The following is a 20,354-nucleotide window of genomic DNA, read 5'->3' as shown; positions in this document are numbered from 1 at the left end:
CCTGTAGTACTAGGCAAAACAGGTCCACTCACACCAGCTCTTGCTCTAGCTAGAGGAGTGGCATTTTCTTAAACCTCTCTAATTCGTTTTCCTGCAATTGTGTGATGAAAAACTAAAGGGTTTGGCCTGTTGCAATGTGGGTATTGCATATTACAGCCATTGCAAATGATAATGCTGGAGTAGAACAAATCATTATGTGTCTGGTCTTGTCCAAAGTCTTCATCATTCATGCTTATTGGCAAACTTATTTTAATATAAGTTAAAGCTCATGATTTAAATGTAGAGCTCCATACAGAGCACAGGATAGTCTTTGCCCAAGTACATTAGTGGAGGCCCTCCTGGTGTCTCTCTGAACCAGGTATCTTGTCCAGAAAGTGTAAAATGAGGTCACTCCAAGCCAAGAGTGCCACCGTGCCCCTGTGGCTGGATGGAGATCTGGGAGGAAATTCTAGCCCCGTTGTAGTCAGCTGGAGTTTTGCCATTGACTTCGATGGAGCCAACATTCCTCTTCTAATGCAGACATTTCACAATAACCTCCTCTGTTGAACTTTCAACACGTGCATGTTATTTTCATTACAAATAAACAAAATATTTCTAGAATGGACACCTTCTTATATACATTATGCCAGAAGATGATATTAAAAGTTCACCATGGTGCATGGGGTAAAATACTAATAATCCATCCTTGAAGTTTCTGGGAAAAATTCAGACATGAACAAATCTCCTTTAGGTCATTTTGCCTGAATTTCCAGCAATCAGATTTACAGCTGAGGGTTTATTATTTTTGCAGAATGCACATGAATTCCGAATTTGCCGTGCTCAGAAATGGAGACAAGACTTTCATCTGTGTGCTTGGCTTTGGGAAAAGACATCCCTGTGTGTCCGGACCCGGGCCCTGGTATAGAGCAGACAGGAAATCTGCCAGACTGCCTCTGCAGGAGGCTGCCTCCAACACGTGCAGCAAGGAGCAAGAAATGTCCTAATGATTAATCACTGTCAACCTTTGTTCTCGTTAAAGACTTGATTGTCGGACAAGGCTGGTAATGAGGCACTGTTCCTGGGTCTGTTGCTGTGTGTCTGTGCAAGTGCTGAATCTGAGCTTGGACCCTGCAAGATGCAACTCCCACATTGCCCAGGTTTAAGAAGTTTGGATTGAGAACATTGTTATAAGACTGCCTGCTAGTGGCTATGGGGCTGTGCAGCTTTCCAGCAAGGGATTCTGGCAGGGCTACAAATAAATCACTAATGGCTGAAAATCAGTTCCCAAGGATCTCAGGAGTAAGCAGCTCTCTTGGTGCTGAAAAGGCAAAGTGCAATAAAAGGTTTCTATTAAAAATTGCAAAAATAACTAACTATCTGTCAAAGTCTTTTGCTCGTGGTTTCTCACCACTAGTGAAGATTGGCTTCTTTGAGGGATTTGCTCACTCATTTTTATGTGTGAGACTGTGCACAGTGTTACCTATTTCTGAAAATAGTTATAGGGTACACTTTAATGTCGATGTGTCAAAAAAAAATGTCTTCTTAAAAAGCCGAGTGTCCTTGGCTCTTCCAATGAGAGCTGCAGCAGTCGAGTGTGCTGAAATACTTACCCCTCTGCATGTTGAGTACCTGCTGTATAACTTGATGTCCAAACCTATCCCTCCAATGGGTGAATCACACCATGAGGATGCAGAAATCAGGTGTGCTCTCTACTGTCATGATCATTTCCAGCTTCAGTGGAAAGGGATTAGTCCACATTTCCTCTTTGAGCTCCATCACTCCAGTTTGTTGAAGGAGTGACACAGCATTTGCTTCTTTTCCCTGGTTGGATGAAGGCACAAGTATTTCTGGCAGACAGCCTGGGCTTGTGAAATTGCAATGCTAGTGTCTGTGATTCCTTGTGTATGTGCCTTGGAAACATGGTTGGCCCTGAAATTTTTGTCCTGAGAGCTCAGATGTTCTCAGGAGAAAAACACAGAAGTTGGCTGAGCCAACTTCTTATAAACACTCCACAAAATTACTGAAAGGAAATATTTTGCAATCTTCACCCAACTGTATCTCTGATACTAGACACAGCAAAAACAGGTCTCAATATCTTGTAATATTCAGGTTTTTCAAATGCTATTTATACATATGAAAGCGATCTTCCCGGAATGCATAAAAATACTCTCTAGCCAAGTATTAGGAGAAATTCAGCCTATCTTCTGCATGGTTAATTTGGGAGGCTTTTTGGTCAGTCTATACGACACCCTTAGAAAGAGATCCACTAGTGCTTGACAAATCAAAGTGTGTTCACACTCGCTCTTACAGGCATCTTACTCAAGTGTGACTAGAAGCATCCAAAATGAAGAGTGTAAGGGAATGTTCCTATCATCTAATCTGGGTTCCTAACTTGATTATCTAAATTAAACATCTGAAGCCTAATTATACAACCCCATCCCTCTGTACAGTGAGGGGAGAGCTCCAGTAGGCAGTTTAGACAGAATCTGCTCTACATTTTTTGTTAGAGACCTAAACTTAGAAGAGACTCACTTTGATGGGTTCACTCCCGACTTGACGCTGGACACAAAATGAGTTACCCCACAGAGGAACAGAAAGGTGGAAAAATTCCTCATCTCCTTTTGAGGGAAAATCTGCTAAAAGCAGAAGCTTGCCTTGTGGCACAGATGCCAGGGCTCCTGGCTGGGAAGCAAACAGCCTCTGTGGGCATTGTGGTTTAGTAAAAAAAATTACCATTGTTTCCCTTCTGTCCCACCAAAGTTATTCAGCAATTTAAGGCATTTCAGGAGAAAGAGATAAAAGGTTTGTCCATCCTTTTCCAGCCAAATGTCCCTAAACCACTTCTGAACTAAGAATGCAGAGACATAAGCTTGCAAAAGGCTTTCAGGGCTCCTGACAAGCTTTAGAGAGAAAGGAAGAGGAGAGGAAAGGAGAAAGGTGCAATTTGGTTGGAAAGGTCCAAAGCAAGGAGGCAAGAGAAAGGGAAAGGAGAAGTAGGGAGGGGAGGGGAGATGAAGGGAAAAGGGGGGAGGGGGGGAAAGTGCATTTTATAAAGTTCATATGTGTGTTAGAAGCCAAAACATCCCTTCATTTGTATGAACAAAAGTCAGCTGCAGCAAGGATAGTGAAAAGCAAACTTGGTCTTATGTGCTTTGATTTACTGCTAATTTAAACATTTCAACATAATGTTCTTTGTGATGCTGATGAACAAACCCCCAGTTGTGCTACCAGCTCTGAGGAGCTCTCACTGACTGCCTCTTTCTGCGTCTCATAGGTTTTATATCTCACTGTAACATCAGAGGACGTGGTGCAACACACCTGCTTTGTACCTAGAGCACTGTCGTGCTGAAGTTTCGGCACCATTGGACCAGCTGGGGTTTTGTGGTGCTTGGTGAACACTAACTCAGCCCTCAGCTGCTGCCACTGCCCCAGCTGGCACCAGACACAGCTCTAAAAGGGCTGCAGCTCATTTGGAGGGATGTGGCATGTCAACAAGTGGGGCAGGAACTGAGGGCAGACTCAGATGGACATTTGTACTTGTTGGAGGTGTGAAGCTTCCAGCCTGTCCCTGACACCTGGCTGCATGGATGTTCTCCTGGTCATGTTGCCTCCTTGGAGGCAAAGTGGAAAGGTTACCTTCCTTGTGCATGGTGTCACTGTGCAGGCAAGCACTTGGGGTTCTGCAGATGGAGAGATGCCAGGCTGCCTCTGCAGCCTGCTGGGCAGAGGCGCCCCTGGGCAAGGGGACGTGCACATCCCACTCCAGGCTTTCTTTGGTCAGGGCTTTCTAAAGTTAAAGCACATGAACCACAGCACGGGAGCCTGGGAATGAGGTTCACAAGGCGGTACCAGCAGCTTTAGATGTGTGGAGTTGTAGTAAAGCTGCTGCAGTAAAGCCAGGCTTAGAGCAGGATGAAACAGTTCAACGAAAGTAGGCTGACTCCTACCCAAATCTGCCCTTCCTCATCAGGGATGTTGGAAGGTGCCCTTTGTCCAAGTGCAGGAGCAGAGCCCCACGTCCCTGACAGCAGTGTAGCCCTTCTGCTGTCTGATTTGCAGTGCTGCAAGCATGGGGTGAGAGCAAGGCTCAATAACACTGGTTCATGAAGGGTCAAACTGCTGTGCAGCTAATCCCCTAATTTATTAGGAAACTTCTCCCATCCCAACATGGCTGATGGAAGATCAGCAGGCAGGAGAAGTAACACATCGTAGATTCATAGGTTGGCACTGACATTTCATGAACAGCAGGGAAAGGACCAAATGCAAAAAAAACCCCAACCTGGCTCCAAGTTGATGATTTACACTCTTTTCTCAGGGTCTGTTTGCCAAGCAGCTGGTGTTTTGTGCCAATGGCTATTACAGAAGAGCTTTCTTTGATAGGTACTCTGAATGGACGCTACACAGTTTATCTTAAAACAAAATCCCTCCTACTGCTTATATGGGCTGGTAGGGGATGAGGGAATGAAAAAGTTGGCCTTTGTTGGTTTTTTTAAGCGGGACTATGAAAGGATATTCGGGGAGCCTGCACTATCTGTGCAAAAATGCAACAGATGAATTCTATTAATGGATGGAACATGTGGCTGGGTTCAAGCTAGAGTTGTCATTTGAATACAGAAGTCAAAGCCAATTTATTGTAACATATTTTTCTTTTCAAAATATTTTAAGAAAGACAAAAAAGTTTGCACAACAACTTGGCAAGCAGGTCTGTTGAGAGGAGGTATTTTCTATCTTGCAGCTAACATAAGGGCTGAAAAATGTGGCAGTGCCGAGCAATCCTGGATTCCTTCTGGAACTGAAAGAAAGTGTGCAGGATATTATTGTGTAAGAGCCCAATAAATTTGAAGGGTGGGTTTGTAAGACTGCCTTGGGGGCTGCAGGTGGCTCCAGAAGAAAGTCATGGGTTTTATTTCAGTGAAAGTCTTTAAATACTTTATCTAACTAACTACACACTCATGTGTCCCCATCTAGAAGCCACAGAACTATTTTAAAATAGAAACACCCATAACAATCATTGCATTTCTTCCTTGCCAGATGGCAGAAAGATAAGTGGGATTAGTCTGTAGTGAGTGTCATTGGGGAGTGGAAGGATGCAAAAGCTAAGGCACAGAAATGGGCTTTCCTGGAGTTTGAAAAGCAATAAGCATCAGTGCTCCATGGTCTTCAGGGCATGAGTAGAATCATAGAATCAGCTGGGTTGCAAGGGACCTCTAAGATCATCAAGTCCAACCCTTGATCCACTACTGCCGTGGTTGCTAGACCATGGCACTAAGTGCCACATCCAGTCTCATCTTAAAAACCTCCAGGGACGGAGAATCCACCACCTCCCTGGGCAGCCCATTCCAATGCCTGATTACCCTCTCTGTAAAGAATTTCTTCCTAATATCCAACCTAACCCTCCCCTGGCAGAGCTTAAGACCATGCCCTCTTGTCTTACTGATAGCAGCTTGAGAGAAGAGACCAACCCCCACCTGGCTACAACCTCCTTTCAGGGAATTGTAGAGAGTGAGGAGGTCTCCCCCGAGCCTCCTCCAGGCTGAACAACCCCAGTTCCCTCAGCCTCTCCTCATAGGACTTGTACTCCAGTCCCTTCACTAGCCTCATTGCTCTTCTCTGGACCTGCTCCAGCACCTCAATATCCTTTCTGAACTGAGGGGCCCAGAGCTGGACACAGTACTCCAGGTGTAGCCTCATCAGTGCTGAGTACAGGGGAAGAATCACTTCCTTGGACTTGCTGGCCACACTGTTCCTGATCCAGGCCAGGATGCCATTGGCCTTCTTGGCCACCTGGGCACACTGCTGGCTCCTGTTCAGCTTCCTGTTAATCCAAACTCCAAGGTCCCTTTCTGCCTGGCTGCTCTCCAGCCACTCTGTCCCCAGCCTGTAGCGCTGCCTGGAGTTGTTGTGGCCAAAGTGGAGGACCCGGCACTTGGCCTTGTTGAACCTCATCCCATTGGAATCAGCCCAACTCTCCAGGCTTTCCAGGTCCCTCTGCAGAGCCCTCCTGCCTTCCAGCTGATCAACACTCCCCCCCAACTTAGTGTCATCTGCAAATTTGCTGATGGTGGACTCAATAACCTTATCTAAATCATCGATAAAGACATTAAACAGAACTGGTCCCAACATTGATCCCTGGGTATGTGAGACCAGTTCTTGCTCCACTGTTGGTCAGTCCATATGTCCATAGATGCCATGAGGGACAATGGCCATGGAGCAGACTTTTGCTATGATCCAATATAGGCTGAGTGGTTTTGTGTGTACACTGAGAAAGCTATTTCCTACATTTGGTAAAGTCTCAAGTACTAAACACCGGTGGAGCAAGTAGGCAGAAACATATTGCTGCTGAGGGAAATCATGGCTGAGAGAAAAGGAACAGCAAATTGTCATTCCATGTCTCATCTTGTATGAGCACGATTTGAGTCCTCAAGTACTTTTCTCATTGCTTTCTGCAATGACTTTTGGCCATCCCTTCCTCATGAAGCTGCACACTGGAAAGAGGAAGCAGATCTAGATTCCTCACCAAGACCAGAGACCCTAAAGCATTCTTCGAGGTCCTTCCCAGTTACACATTTGTTTTTACCAAGGAAGTTGATACACTCTAAGCCTATTTAATCCTGTTGCTAGTGGCAGTCAATTAGCAATCTCTCAGAGATTGCTCTTGTCAGGGAGATGACAGGATGAATGAAAGCAGCGCCATTCACCCCACTGCAAAGTATCAACTTACCACCTCTGTATTTTCTAAGAATAAATGCCACTTCTAGTAATAAGTCTGTAACTTCTTGCTGCTGTTCACCAGATGGAGGAACCAGCAGACACTGAGTTTGTTCCCTCGTGGTCAAACAATCTGCCATACAGCCCAATGCATGTTTCCTGAGACATCCCCAGGACGGCTCTGTTATTTTTGGTCATGTTTCCCAAGCTCCTGGTACAATATTGAGGTTTTCCACTGGAATCACCTGGCACATTTTCACTCTTCCCTGAGCAACAAAGTTATTCAAACCCCTTCTTAATTTGTCAAAGCCTTTGTATCGGTCACTTGTCCCAAGAGTCTGTGGGCTGTGTCCTGAACTTGAGCTAATTACATACAAAGGATTATTTCCTTTTCTTGATGCTTGTTATTATTTTCATCCTTCACGAGCCATTTTTCTGTTTCAGGATCAACACTCTGTGGTAGGCCAGGGAGCTGGCCCTACTCCAAGCTCCAGTTCTTGCTCAAATCCAAACACTGGAAGTGGTTACATGAACTCATCCCAGCAATCATTGTTGAATCAGCAGCTGATGGAAAAGAAACAGGCTCTGCAACGGCAAATGATGGAGCAAAAACAACTCCTTCTACAGCAGCAGATGTTGGCAGAAGCTGTAAGTTTTCTAATCCCTTATTTTACATGGAAAATGTTGTCAAAAAAACAATAGAAAAGAAAGCTAAGATGGGGAAAGAAAGTCCCCTAAACTTTGAGGTCGTTTTGGCAATGCCTAAAACTTCAAGAGTGTGCCTCATATTTTTCAGCACTTTGCTAAGCCCTTTTGAAACTTTCTTCAGTCTATATGAAACAACTTAAATATCCAAGCTACTGTGGTGTCATTACAAGAACAGTCCAAGCATATACTTGATTTGAGGCATATGGAGATTGTCCATGGTTTTCTTTGCAAGATAAGCCAACATGCACTGCTAAGCTACTTCAACCTCAGAGGAAAGCTGACTTCCAGGCTCTTTGACCCAGGCAGCATGGTGTAAAGTGCCTGTGTGTAAACAAGGATCAGGTACATTGATTTTGGGTTTCAACACAAGTTATGTGCTCAGCTGAGATCATACATGAGTTCTTTTTCCGTTTGTCTTTTTGCATTTCCAGATACCTGTAGTCAATTCTTCCCACTCCTTTGGTATCTGAGAGACCAATTGGGAGTTACTGGTCCTTTTATGAAGCATGGGGGATTCTACAAGGAAATATTTCTTGCCTTTTGGTTTATGCAGAAGAAAAAGGAGCTTTCAAGTCAGCTCTATGTGATGCAGTTTTCTGTCAGAATTTTTAGCAGAACAAAAAGTTAATTGCTCAAATAGCTTCTCTTAAAAAGAAATAAAATAGAAATTGAAAATACTCTACAGAATGTGTTTTTTTAATCAGCTTGACTTTGCTTTTGTATCATGTACACAGAAACGCACAAAAAGCTTGCCTACAGTTTCTGCATGCATTGCAGGGATTTCCTGGGAGATAACTTGTCTTTCTTCTTCAGAAGGGTTCAGGTTTACCAGGATGTAAAAACAAGCCTTAAAATTCTTAATCAGACCCTTCACTCCCATCATGCATTATAGAAATGCCTAAACACCACAAGAAAGGCTCTTTTCCCAGTGTTTTTAAGTGCTCCTGGGAGAAGAAAAAACAGATTTTTCATTAGAAGGTCCATTTGCCTGCTCTTTTCAGGCAGAAGATCCTCAAATTACTCTGGTGGACTTCCATCACAAACCAGGGCCCGACTTTTTCACACTGATGAGCCAGCTTGCCATTCTGGCAGCTGAGCATGAAACCCGGGCACATTGTGCCCAGGTGTGAAGCCTGCCCGGCAGCTGCCCAGTAAGGGTGTGTGTGCACCAAATTCACAATTTCCTGCCACGAGGCCACATGTCCCAAGGTTTTGTTGCTCATGGGTGAACAGTAGCACTCTGAATGCATCAAGTCACACTGATGCTGATGAGAGATTGACATTGACTCTGGTGCCTGCTCTTTCCAGATCTTTATGAACACAGGGCAGCTAGTCAGATTTCAGTTTAAGGACTTTGATTTCTATCTTTCTCTTACCACAGACATGTCCCTGCAGGCTCAAAATAAAAAAAAAATTCTCCCCAACTAATATTTTTTTCTGCAATCTTTCCCTTCTGTCCTTGCCCCAACACTTGTCCTCCCAGTGTAACAGGAAAGACAGCACCACACACATTTACAGGGAAGCACAGGCCATTGGTGAGTGAAAAACAGCCAGCACAGCACCATCTTTGCTACACCATGTGTCCTGCTGTCATCTCTGCTGAGGGGAGATGAAGCGCGAGAACAAAACTGATTTTTGTGGTCACTCCTCCAGTTTAGGAGGAAGGAGTAAGTGAGGAATGGACATGGCTGTGGATGGGGATGATGAGCTGAAGTCCTCTTTGCCAGCTGTGCATGCCGAGAGAACTATGTGGGTGAAACAGGCTGATAGTCATTGACACAGCCAAGGAGCAGGTGTCAGCCTTTGTTGCTCCCCAGCTGCACCCTGGCTGTGTGGGTTTTTTGGGTTAGACGTGGGTGTTTGCTCTGTCTCTGTTCTTTCAGAGAAAGCACACATAGCTGCACAGACAGGGAGGGAGCCATGAGGAACCATCAGGCCCCTCTATCTGATCAGCATGGTGAGCAAGACAGGATGTACATCAGAAGATACTTTGTACTGCACTGCAGATGTGGACAGTGTTCTCAGAGGCTGAGAAACTTTCAGTGGTTTTAAGGAAAGTTGAACCAGTCTCAAACACTCTGCAACCAGCAAAAAGGTTTCTTATAGACTTTAGTGGGTGATGACACAGTTTCACAGGTGCCTCTGTGGACCAGACAGGGTGAAAGGAAGAAACACTTGAGATTTATACATACTGAGACAACAAAGAGATGGGCAAAACACAGAGGCAGGAAAGCATAAGGAAAAGCAAATTAATGCATTTCTACTCTAATCCTCTAGGAGAAAATAACTCCACAAGATCAGCTGAACAGACACTTGACACGTCCACCACCAGATTATAAAGACCAAAGAAGGAACGTGGTCAACATGCAACAAGCAAACCAATATCCTGGTAAGTGCCCATGGGCTCAATGAAACTGTTTGTTTCCTTCCTTCCTTCCAACTGGAAGACAATCCAGAAGAGCCATGCATATACAGATGACCAGGGCATGATTTTCTGGATATCCACTTACATCACCACAGAGGCAGTGGTGGGTGGTGGCTGTTGCTCTCCTGTGCTACTTACCTTACTGTCCTGCACCACTGAGAAGTGCTGATGTGTGATCTGGTGGTTCATCCAAGCTGATACTGCCTCTCTCAGACATGGGGAAGAAGGGGTTGGTACCCCTCCCATTAGCACTGTCTGGGGCAGAGGTGCACTGAAATACTTGATGCAGAGGTGTCCTCTTGACTATGCAACCTCACTCCATCCAGATGCTTCTCTCATGTATGTGGTACATTTTGCTTCAGAGACTGAGACGAGAACCATCCCTCCCTTTGAATGGCAGTTCTTGTACGGTGTGAGGCCCCTCATACTGATTTTTAAGTACTTCACATAGCACCATCATGGATGGTACTTTTGGTCTCTTTAATATGCCATGGTCATGGCTTTACTGCTGGTCTAGTTTCGGAAGCGCAGGCCTGCCTGTTTGACTTTTCATGCCATTCACCTTGCTGGTTGGCTGGAGGCCACTCAAGAGAACAAAGGAAAAAATGCTGAGGAGAGAGAGGAGGTGGGAGAAATGCAGCAGATGGGATCAAAGGATGTTCTTTATACCGCAAAGTGCCTTTGCATGTAAGTATAAAAAGAATCCTTTGCCTTCTAGTATCATTTTGTATACAACACACTGAAGAAAAAAAAGATGGTTTGGTGTTTTGTTTTTCCATAACTGTTGGCTCTGCAGATTCAGCCAGTGGTCTGAGTCTTTCTTTCCTACCTGTCCTTTCTAGCAAAACTTTTTCATCTTCTATTACGATTTTAATGAGCTCTGAAGTGAAGCTGTTTCACATGCCACCCCTCTGCCCAACCTGCTGGCCATGGGACCACCAGCACAGCTCTGTGGGGAAGGGCCAGGCTGGGCTGCTCAGGCAGCATTCAAGCACTCCTTTGCTTTGCTTCCAAGTTCTAGCAGTGATAAGCTTGCTGCAGGCTGGAAACTGCTGCTGGAAACTGCCACTTTCTAATGGACCTGAGTGTTTATGATCTCCAGTAAATTTCCACAAGCATCCCTGATGCCAGTGTAATAGCCGATGATGAGGGCAATGCCACAGGGCAGACAGCACCCTGCTTGCTGGCTAACTCCTGTGCTCCCAAAACAAATGCTTTGGCAACCCTGGCAGTTTGCTGGGGAATCTTGTGATTTGGTGTGTTGTTTAAAGGCTCATTCCTGGAATCAAATGATTAACTGAGACTCTTGGCTTTTACTTAAAAACATTCCTTTTCCAGCCTGAGAGAGAAAATGGAAGTGACTGCAGCCACATCTGTAAAGGCTCCAAAATGAGTAGATCACCATTGTTATGTGGTGGCTCTTGTTGTTGTTAATCTGATGGACTCTTTGTCAGTCTTGTGGTATTTGGAGTCCCATCTGCTGGGTTTGAAGCATGTGGGACTGGCAGCACTTGTCCATTCAAATCTCAAGTCCCTGCTGAGTGAGCCCTGGGAGGACAGCAGCTTTTTAGGTGAGCCTCGGAGAAAGGGCTGTTCTAGGAGTTTCTAACAAAGCTACCAGATGGAGTGATTAGGAAACTCTTGCATAAGGGAGTAACAGCAGGGAATCTGTTCCCTTTTTCTGGGAATAGCTCTGCTCAGGTCAGGGAAGAAGAGACAAAAAGCTAAATAAAATAACACCAGGGCTTGAAGAAACTTGATTAAGCATTTTATTCCTCTATGCTTTTCCTCACAATGCCATGTCATGGCAAGAAGCAGGTAAATCAGGTAGGGAAGACGTTTCTCTGAATCGCTGTAGCCTGGGGTGCCCAGCTGCTGTACACTGTGCTTCTGGGTAAGGCATTTCTTCCCATCTGGAAGAAATCAGAACAGAAAATACTTGTGTTAAAAATAAAATCATAAAAATAGCAATACAAAGAAAGAGGAAGCTTCGTCTTTTGTACAAGTACAAGCCATGTCCCATCCACTTGTATTTTTCAGAGTGTGGCATTTGCAGGAGCACTGAGGTCTGTTCAACAGCTGTCAGGGTCACCCCAGGAGGGGCTTCATCCCAATGACAAGTAAAGCAGCTCCACAAACTTGTAGTTCAGCTGGAGGGAGGAAACCATCTCTCCCCAGCTTGGTGTTCCAGGTCTTTTGAAATGCCACTGAATTCGATACCATTCCTCCTCTTTGATAGCAGCATAAAGGAGCAAAGAATCAGGGGCCCCATCCCTATCACCCCTGCAAAAAGACTGTAAAATCACAGAAAGGTTTGGGTTGGAAGGAACCTTAACAATCATCCAATTCCAATCCCCTCTTGCCCTGGGCAGGGACACCTTCCACTAGACCAGCTTGCTCAAAACCCTATCCAACCTGGTCTTGGACACTTCCAGGGATGGGGCATCCACAACTTCTCCAGGCATCCTGCTCCAGTGCCTTACCACCTCTGAGTAAAGAATTTCTTCCTTATATCCAATCTAAGCCTACCCACTGCCAGTTTAAAGACATTCCTCCTTGTCCTATCACTGTATATCCTTGTAAAAAGTCCCTCGTCAGCTGTCTTGTAACCTCCTTCAGGTACTGGAAGGTGCTAGGTCACCCCAGAACCTTCTCTTCTCCAGGCCTAACAAACCCAACTCTCTCAGCCTGTCTTCACAAGACATGTTACAGTAGTTCCAAAAACGCACAACCCATCAGCAAAGCCAAAAATAGGGCTAATTGTCTGGTTGCCTGCTGAGCACTGACTGTGAGAATTTGATTGTCCCTGTGGAGCTAAAGTCAGGTGAACTCCCACAGCATCTCCTGTACCAGGACCTGACCAGTTTGGGGACTGAATTTAGGTGCTTAAGTTAGGACAACATAGTTCTTAAGGCAATTATATTCTCTACAAGTGTCTCCTGCTTAGAGCCAGCTTGTGGAACAGGCTGCCTCCCAGGACAGGGGGGGAGCTTCTTAATTTAGGTATCTATGTTTATATTAATTTGGAACAAACACTCTGGTTGTGGAGTCACTCTCAGTGTTAATAATGATTTGGGAAGAGTTAATTTTTAAGTCCTTAAGGAAAAAAAATGAATCCTTTGCATCCATTACTAAATGGAAATAGCATATGTATAAAAATAATGCAGAAAAGGCAGAAATATATGATTTTTTTTTCTTCAGTTCCACTCTGAGGGAGCTGAACATCATTATGGTGACATTTCAACAGGAACAGTATACTAAACAGCTGTTCCTAAACACAGACCTTTAAAATATGTATGTGCATGATTTGTCTTCAAGAGTTTTAAAAGAGCTGGCTGAAAGGTTCTCCAAATTTTTAATGTTACTTTCTACTTAATCTTGAAACTCCAGACTGCTAATGCCATGACAAAAATTAGAAGAGTAAGTAGGTTATTGTAGCCCTAGTGACCTAATGAAGAACTCAGCAAAACTACTTGGGAAGCAGATACAGCCTGAATAATAAAGAATATAGGAAGGGGATATAATTACTGTCAAACAACATGGACTGATATGAAAGAATCTTTTCAAATTTCCATGGTATTTCTTGTTCAGATAATGTCCTATAAAGCATCTGACTTCTTGCTGCCAATTTTTGTTAAGAAACCAGAGTGACACAAAATTACCACAGCTCAAAAGGTAATCGCTGACAGATCTCCAGATATCACTGTGAACAGGCTGTGTGATTGGAACCGAATGCACAAACACTGTCCAAGACAAGGCCGAACAAGAAAAATAGAGCTTACTTTACATCCATATTGGAGATGTGCAAAAGCTATTACTGTGACCAGCAGTGATGCACAGCTCTGAAATCAAACGTCAAAAAGAGCTTCGAAGGACCAAGGGACTGGAAAACATGCCACTCACTAAGACTAAAGTATTCGGAGAACGCTGCAAGCATGACATAGTCTTGAAGCACCTGTGTGGTAGGAAGGAACTGATGATGAACCACCTCATAAAATTCATCACACAGACCAATATATAAGATTCTATGACAAAGTTAAAGTTAGTCAAATTGTCTGTTTTTGTTGTATGTATGAAGGATCAAACCAAGGCAGTGTCCCATGTCCAACAATTGTTAGTAGTTGGTATCTATGAAATAGAAAATCTACAGAATCGTATGTTCCTTCCTCTGGCAGAGGGTCAGGGAATTCCCAAAATGCAATGGTGCCTTGGTAACCAGCCCATTCAACAGCTTTTCTCATGCTTTGGGAGCCACCCATAGTGATACGAGAATTTAGCTTGTACTGTGCCATGCGGCAAACATTTCCTCAGCTGACCCACACATTGTGTGAACAAACATCTCCTTTCGTTAGCCTTGAACCTGACTTCTCCAAGCTGTGCTTCTCGCAGGGCTTGTACTGAAAGCAACAGTAGCAAAGGCAATTAAGCTATGGAGCAGCTGATTGTGCAGAGAGTGTTCTCCACAGTGCCATCTACAGCAGCTGTGTTTGGAAAACGGTTGTCTTCAACCAGCCTCTCAGGGATTAATTCGGTCTTGCACTGCATAAGCAATCAGCCTACAGTGACATAATTGATTTACCATGGCCTCAAAATAGAGACTATGTAGCCACAAATGTGCTACAGAAGTGAGCTTGGGTCCAGGTTTGGAGGCTGAAGGCCTCTCTTCTTCTGATTCGTTGGTGGATGTCAGGTACAGGAAAATCCTCCAGTGGGCAGAATTAGCCATGAGTGGTACATTTGTGCCAACTCATAACTCATAGTTTTCTAATGCACAAAAGGTGAATTTCATGTGCTGTAAATGCCAGCATATCATGTGTGATTCCCTCAGCTTCTACAGGAGCAAATAGCCCAGCTGGAAAGGGAGTTTAGAAGGGCATCTGGGTGGGACTCCCCAGGTAGAACACTAAGTCATGTTCTTGTACCTACTCTGCTGCCACGTGGGAGGACAGGCAGGTCACAGACTGGGCTGAACTGCTCTCCCAGCATATGGCTGCAAATGTATGAACTGCAGTCTCGGCTCCCACTGTCATCTGGGACCGGCATTCCCGGAAAGGATGGATACTGCTGCTGTAGGTAAAAAAGGAGCCTGATGATGGTGCCTCTAGCTCCCCATTGTCTCTAGAGGGAGCCAGGATGAGCCATGCCCTTTAAGGAAGTTCTTGATCTGTGATCACTTGAACAGGCTTTGTCCTGTCTAAGGTGACTAGCACTTCTGTAGAAAAAGGCAGAGAAGTCTTCTCTCCTGCCCACTGGTTCAGTCTGTCCTTCCCAGCTCTAATATTTCTCTTACAATGAGTACTAGTTTTGGCTCATCTGCTGTCCTCTGAAGGGATGGAAAAGCCACCAAGGGCTTCATATAGGCCAAACCACCCTTTGGATGATAGGCATCTATAAGGCCTTGAGCAAGTTCATGTAAGTCCTCTTAAGAGCATAGTATCTTCTTCAAGAAATTCTGCTAATAGAAAACTGGATTTTTGACCTGTTGGTATATGAATGACACAACTCATTCATGCACTCATGCTTGTTGTAACACTTTTATTTTCTCCTTTCCAGGTGGTTCGGCAGCTGTGAGCATGAGCTCCAACAACATGTCCTTATCCAACCCAATTTCAACGCACAGCCTCATGCCCCAGAGCTCCAGTCTCATGTCCACCACTGCTGGAAGCCGAATGCCTTCTGTTCCTGCTGCTCGGAATATGGGCTGCTATGGGAACCTTCCCTGCAACCAACCAAGTGCATACAACGTGACTTCAGGAATGAATCAAATGCAGCCACACAGAAACCAAAATCAGGTTCTGCCCAGTCAGAATAACCCCATGGTGTCCCGACAGCAAACCATGACACAGGGAAACAATGTGACAGCTTTTGGGACGGGGTCAGTGGTCAACACTCAGCAAATAAGGCCAAGCTTGAACCATGGAGCAACAGGTATCCCTGCTCAACGGCCAGCCAATGTGATGATCACAGCTACTGCCACTGCCCAGAACTGGGCCCCACAAGAAGCTGCAGTGAAGCAGCAAGATGCACTGAAGCCTGCAGGGGTCCGTTTCCCCACTGGCACTCCATATCCTAACCAGTCTTTGCAACGCAATGTAGGCAACCAGCATTTTCCTCAGCGTGCACTGGCCCCTCCTAACCAGTTAACAGCGGGGGTCCAAATGAGGCCCCCTCTAAACCCAATGCACCAGACTCTAAATGGACAATCTGCTGGCTCACTACGAGGGCTCAGCATAAGACCTAACCAGCTAAGAGGACAGACGATGCCTACCTTGAATCAGCCAGGAACAAGTATGACACCGCCGTCATCTCTGCCATCAACCAGTTTCACATCTACCAACCAAAACTCTAGGGGTTACCAAGGAGGTGATCATAGTAATGACCTAGCATTTGACTTTCTAAACCAGCAAGGTGACAGTATAGGACCTGCGCTCAACAGTGATTCGGACTTCATAGATTCTTTACTGAAAACAGAACCTGGTAATGATGACTGGATGAAAGACATCAACCTCGACGAAATTCTAGGGAACCACTCATAAGTGACAGTACCGAGAGGGAATCAGATGAAGAGGCAGCAAGGACATTAGCTTTCTCTTTAGATGCCAACAACCTGCTTTATTAATTTACACTCCAGTAACTGGGCTGTTCTTTAAAATACCACATAGGGCAACTGCCCTCTTTGAAGAGTTGCTCTAGGAACAAAATTGAAGTCACCCCAGATGAAGTGATAGCGTAAGTGATATTCCTGCCTGTCACAAAGGAGTGAGAATGCATGAGGGGTCTGTTCCCCACACCAGTGCCCAGCGCATTGCAGACTCATCAGTTCTTCTCACAGGGACTGTGGGGAAAAACATATTTAGCTTCCCACATATGGAAGCACCAGACAGTGGTATGGGTTGTGGAACAACATTTCTCTGAGTGCAAGTAAGAGCCTAAGTGGTCCAGAGTTCTTCAGTCATCATGTTCACAGCCCTTAGCTTCCTTGGGACTACAGCCCTGACAGCATCAAGCCCTGTGTAAATCTCATGGCATTACAAAAACCGTTTACTTCTGCTCTGTACAAACTCACATGTGCTTTCTCAATGATTTTATTATAAACCCTCTATCTTTTGTAGCACACAACAGGGTAAGTGGTCTTATCCAAGAGAAGAAGGAAACAGATCATCCAACACATTACTCAGTGTGCTCTAGCATTTGCATTCTCCCTTTCATCAGTGCTTGCAGTGACTATCAGAGGACACTTCTGTCCCGCCAGTAACACAGTCATTTTGGGCATTGAGGGAAATACGAGATGAACTATTACCAAAGCTCAGGATCCTCACTTTGCTACCTTGCCCTACCCCAGGGACTCCAGTGACTTAATGGAGAACTTGAGTGAGAAGGGTGCTTACGATTTGACCCTCACTGACTACTTTCCCAGTCCAGCTTAGAGGAGGGCAAATGCTCATCTAAGCCACTATGCTCATTTTCATCTTAACCCATAGTGAGTGTCAGTTAGTTCAGCCCAGTCCTCTTCTATCAAGCAGGTTTACCCCAGAAGAAATGCCATCATTTTTGTCTGGGGAGAGGCTGTCATTTTGATTGCACTGCATTTTGGCTCCATCCTGTTTTTCCTTTGCTATACAGGGAGAGTTGAAAGAGTTCCAGTGATGGCCAAGGTCCCTACAGCCTCCACTGGGTGGAGTATGAGAGACTCTGCCCCTGAATCTAGCATGCATATCAATTATAGCTCACAGTAGGCGGCTCCTCTCAACCACATCTGTGCTTGTAGATGAAACAGTTTGAGGGAATATTTTTGGGCACTGGACTAAATCATCTGTTCTGGGTTTGGTGATGGCCTAGCTAACACTGCCCTGAGCAATTTCTGTGCATCACTAGGAAGATATCCTGGGGCAAGGACCATTTCCATAGGCAGTTTGGAGCCACCTTGCCTTGAAGGCTAACAGAGCAGAGCAATAAGCATACAGGCAATTCCATACCTACCAAGGAACAGTCTCAACTGTGTTAAATTTTTTGCAAATGGCCTTGGTCGGTAAGGACATTAGAAGGATATGTGATGTCACTATAAAGCAGCTCCACAGTGATTCAGACAGGATTCATGGATGGGAACAGATCTTGCAATTCAAATTAAAATGCTGTTCTTTAAAATGATGTAGTGCGACGTGTTTCACAGCCTCCTCTGAATTAGCTAAAACTAGATGTGGCAAAGGAATACAATGCCTACGTTTGCATGCCTTGGTGCCAAGAGGCATTGCTCTGCCTGTGCAAGTGCTTTATTCATCCTTGTTAGTAGCAGTGGGATGAGGAGATTATTTGACAATAGCCCCCGCACTTATCTGACCTATTTCTTGAGAGAGGTTTTAATAAGGCTTTTCCAGTCAGCTCACCCTGTCATTTCAAATGGGCACAATTTTTCAAGATGTTTCAAGAAGCACCATCACACAAATGAGCACTAGCACCTCCAGGAAAGGTGTAACATGGGCATTTAGTTAGGCATGCCAGTTGAGGCTGTTCATTCGCAGAAATGTTTGTCGTAAGAGGGACAAGAAAGCCTGCTGCAGAATCCCTTCTGCCACCCCAGCTAGTGATCCTTGCACACCCCTGCATTGTGTAACATGGTCACTCAGCTGCCCAGAAAGCTCCATCTTCTCCCCAGTTTTGGCTGGGGTGCACATGGTCCCTTTGATATATCAGTACAAATTTTTCCAAGTCCTTGAAGAGCTTTTCAGCTCAGGTCACTGGGGTCCCACCTAAGTTTGGAGAGATACAAATGCAATCTAACAAATCCCCTATAAGTCATGCAAAACTAGACTGAAATAGAAGCTACATGAGTTTGAAGCAGAAGGAAGATTGGCTCATCTGCCTGACACACAGGCACATACCCCATCTACAAGGGTCAACAGTGACTGCCAGCGCTCTGGTAGGAACAGACGACTGCGATGGATGCCACTAAGGCCGAGGCTGAGTTAGTATCACCATGAGCAATGGTGACTGAAGTCTGGTAACTTCAACTACCCTCACACACCATTGAAAAAGCCACCACTGGTTCCTGTATTAAGAGCAGACTGTTTTCCAGATCCTAAAATGATGTAAAAAAATTGTTCATTTGAGGAGCTGATCCCAAGGAGTCAGGAGTTGGACTCAGTGATTCTTGTGGGTCTCTTCCAACTCAGGATAGCCTATGATTCCATGATACCATGTGGTGGTGGATTCAATGCTGAGTGTTTTCTTGTTGGCCTCAGCCTAGAGTGGAAAAGACACTGGGCTGTGAGTGCCATACCTGGGAGCAAAATTTCATCCTGTCTTAAGTAAATTCAAAAACGGTAGAGGCCACGTCCAGTCCTGTAAATATAAGCCTGATGCATTTGAAATGCAAGCTTGTAAAGACTTTTGCAACCAAAACTTGAATCCAGTATCATTTCTTCAGAACACTTGTATCTGAATGAAGCTAGTGTCTTTTTTCTCTTTCTTTGCAATGGCTAAGTGCACTACCCTTATAGTCTATTTTTCATCATTGACCGGGCACTCTTCACAGTATTGGATTGTAAATATAAAGAATTATTTGTTTTGTAAACTTTTGTAAAAACAACAACAAAAAGTAATAATATTTTGGTAGGAATAATAAAAATCATATTATTTGGGTTATATTTATACATATGTGAAATAAATATACTATCACAAAGTTGTATTTTATACAAAAAGTCAACGGTTACCTTTTGTATTCTATATACAAAGTTTTGTATGATACAATTGTTTATTTTTATCTGCAGACTTCAACTTTGGGTTTTGGGGGAGGGCAGAATGGGATCATGGTTAAATAGCTGGGTCTGACCCCAAGCTCATTGAAATCGATGGAGTCTTTCCATTGCCTTCACAGGGCTTTGAATCAAGCCTTTAAATAACCTTCAGATAGGTTTGACATCTGAAGCTCTCTGGAAACCTCAGTATGAAAACATTCCAGGTTTCAAATTTTTTCCCTGAAAAAGGCTTTTATTATTATTATTATTATTGTTATTGTTATTATTGTTATTGCAGCTGTTGGGATGCAGGTGGGACCTATGTAACTGTCATGTCCTTGTTGCATGTATGTCTGCTTTATATTTTCCCCATATTATAAACCAGTGTTTCTCTATACAGACTGAAAAGATGCTGTACAGAAATGTTTGTGTTTATGCATTTTTACATGTGGCTGTATATACCTCCTAGTACTATGCAGTGACACTTATTTGACTTCATTTATTTTTCACCTAAACATGAATAGTATGTTTTTCAGTAGCTATCAAAACTCTGCCAATAAATCAATCAAAATTATCCCAAGTGTCTCTTTTCTTAATGTGAATTTTATATTGAATGTCTGCTTAGTCACCTGCTGGTTCATCTGAGTAAATTAAAATTATGGTGATATTTTAGGAGGGGGGATGAGAAAAATGTTCATGTGGCAGCTTCTAGGAGCTCAGCCTGCCTCTTCGCAAGAGAGCTGTGATGTTTTCCTAGTGACTGAAGACATGGTTTCATTACCAGTAAGGGTTAACAAGTG

At 44.3% G+C, this 20,354-nt stretch overlaps 1 protein-coding gene across 1 annotated transcript in view; it reads left to right on the top strand.

The window, feature by feature from the left end:
- The window catches only part of MAML2 (mastermind like transcriptional coactivator 2), a 215,428-nt gene extending 195,300 nt beyond the window's left edge, over positions 1-20,128 (top strand). Inside the window, exons 3-5 of the mRNA XM_064645110.1 lie at positions 7,132-7,335; positions 9,673-9,784; positions 15,374-20,128. Coding sequence (XP_064501180.1) covers positions 7,132-7,335; positions 9,673-9,784; positions 15,374-16,356 — 1,299 coding nt within the window. The 3' untranslated portion in view covers positions 16,357-20,128. The remainder of the gene's footprint in view (positions 1-7,131; positions 7,336-9,672; positions 9,785-15,373) is intronic.
- The last annotated feature ends 226 nt before the right edge of the window (positions 20,129-20,354 follow it).

This window comes from Pseudopipra pipra, chromosome 2, assembly GCF_036250125.1.
Source record: "Pseudopipra pipra isolate bDixPip1 chromosome 2, bDixPip1.hap1, whole genome shotgun sequence".
Classification (NCBI taxonomy): Eukaryota; Metazoa; Chordata; class Aves; order Passeriformes; family Pipridae; genus Pseudopipra; species Pseudopipra pipra.
The sequence above is the reverse complement of the archived record's forward strand: the minus strand, read 5'-3'. Positions and strand labels throughout refer to the sequence as shown.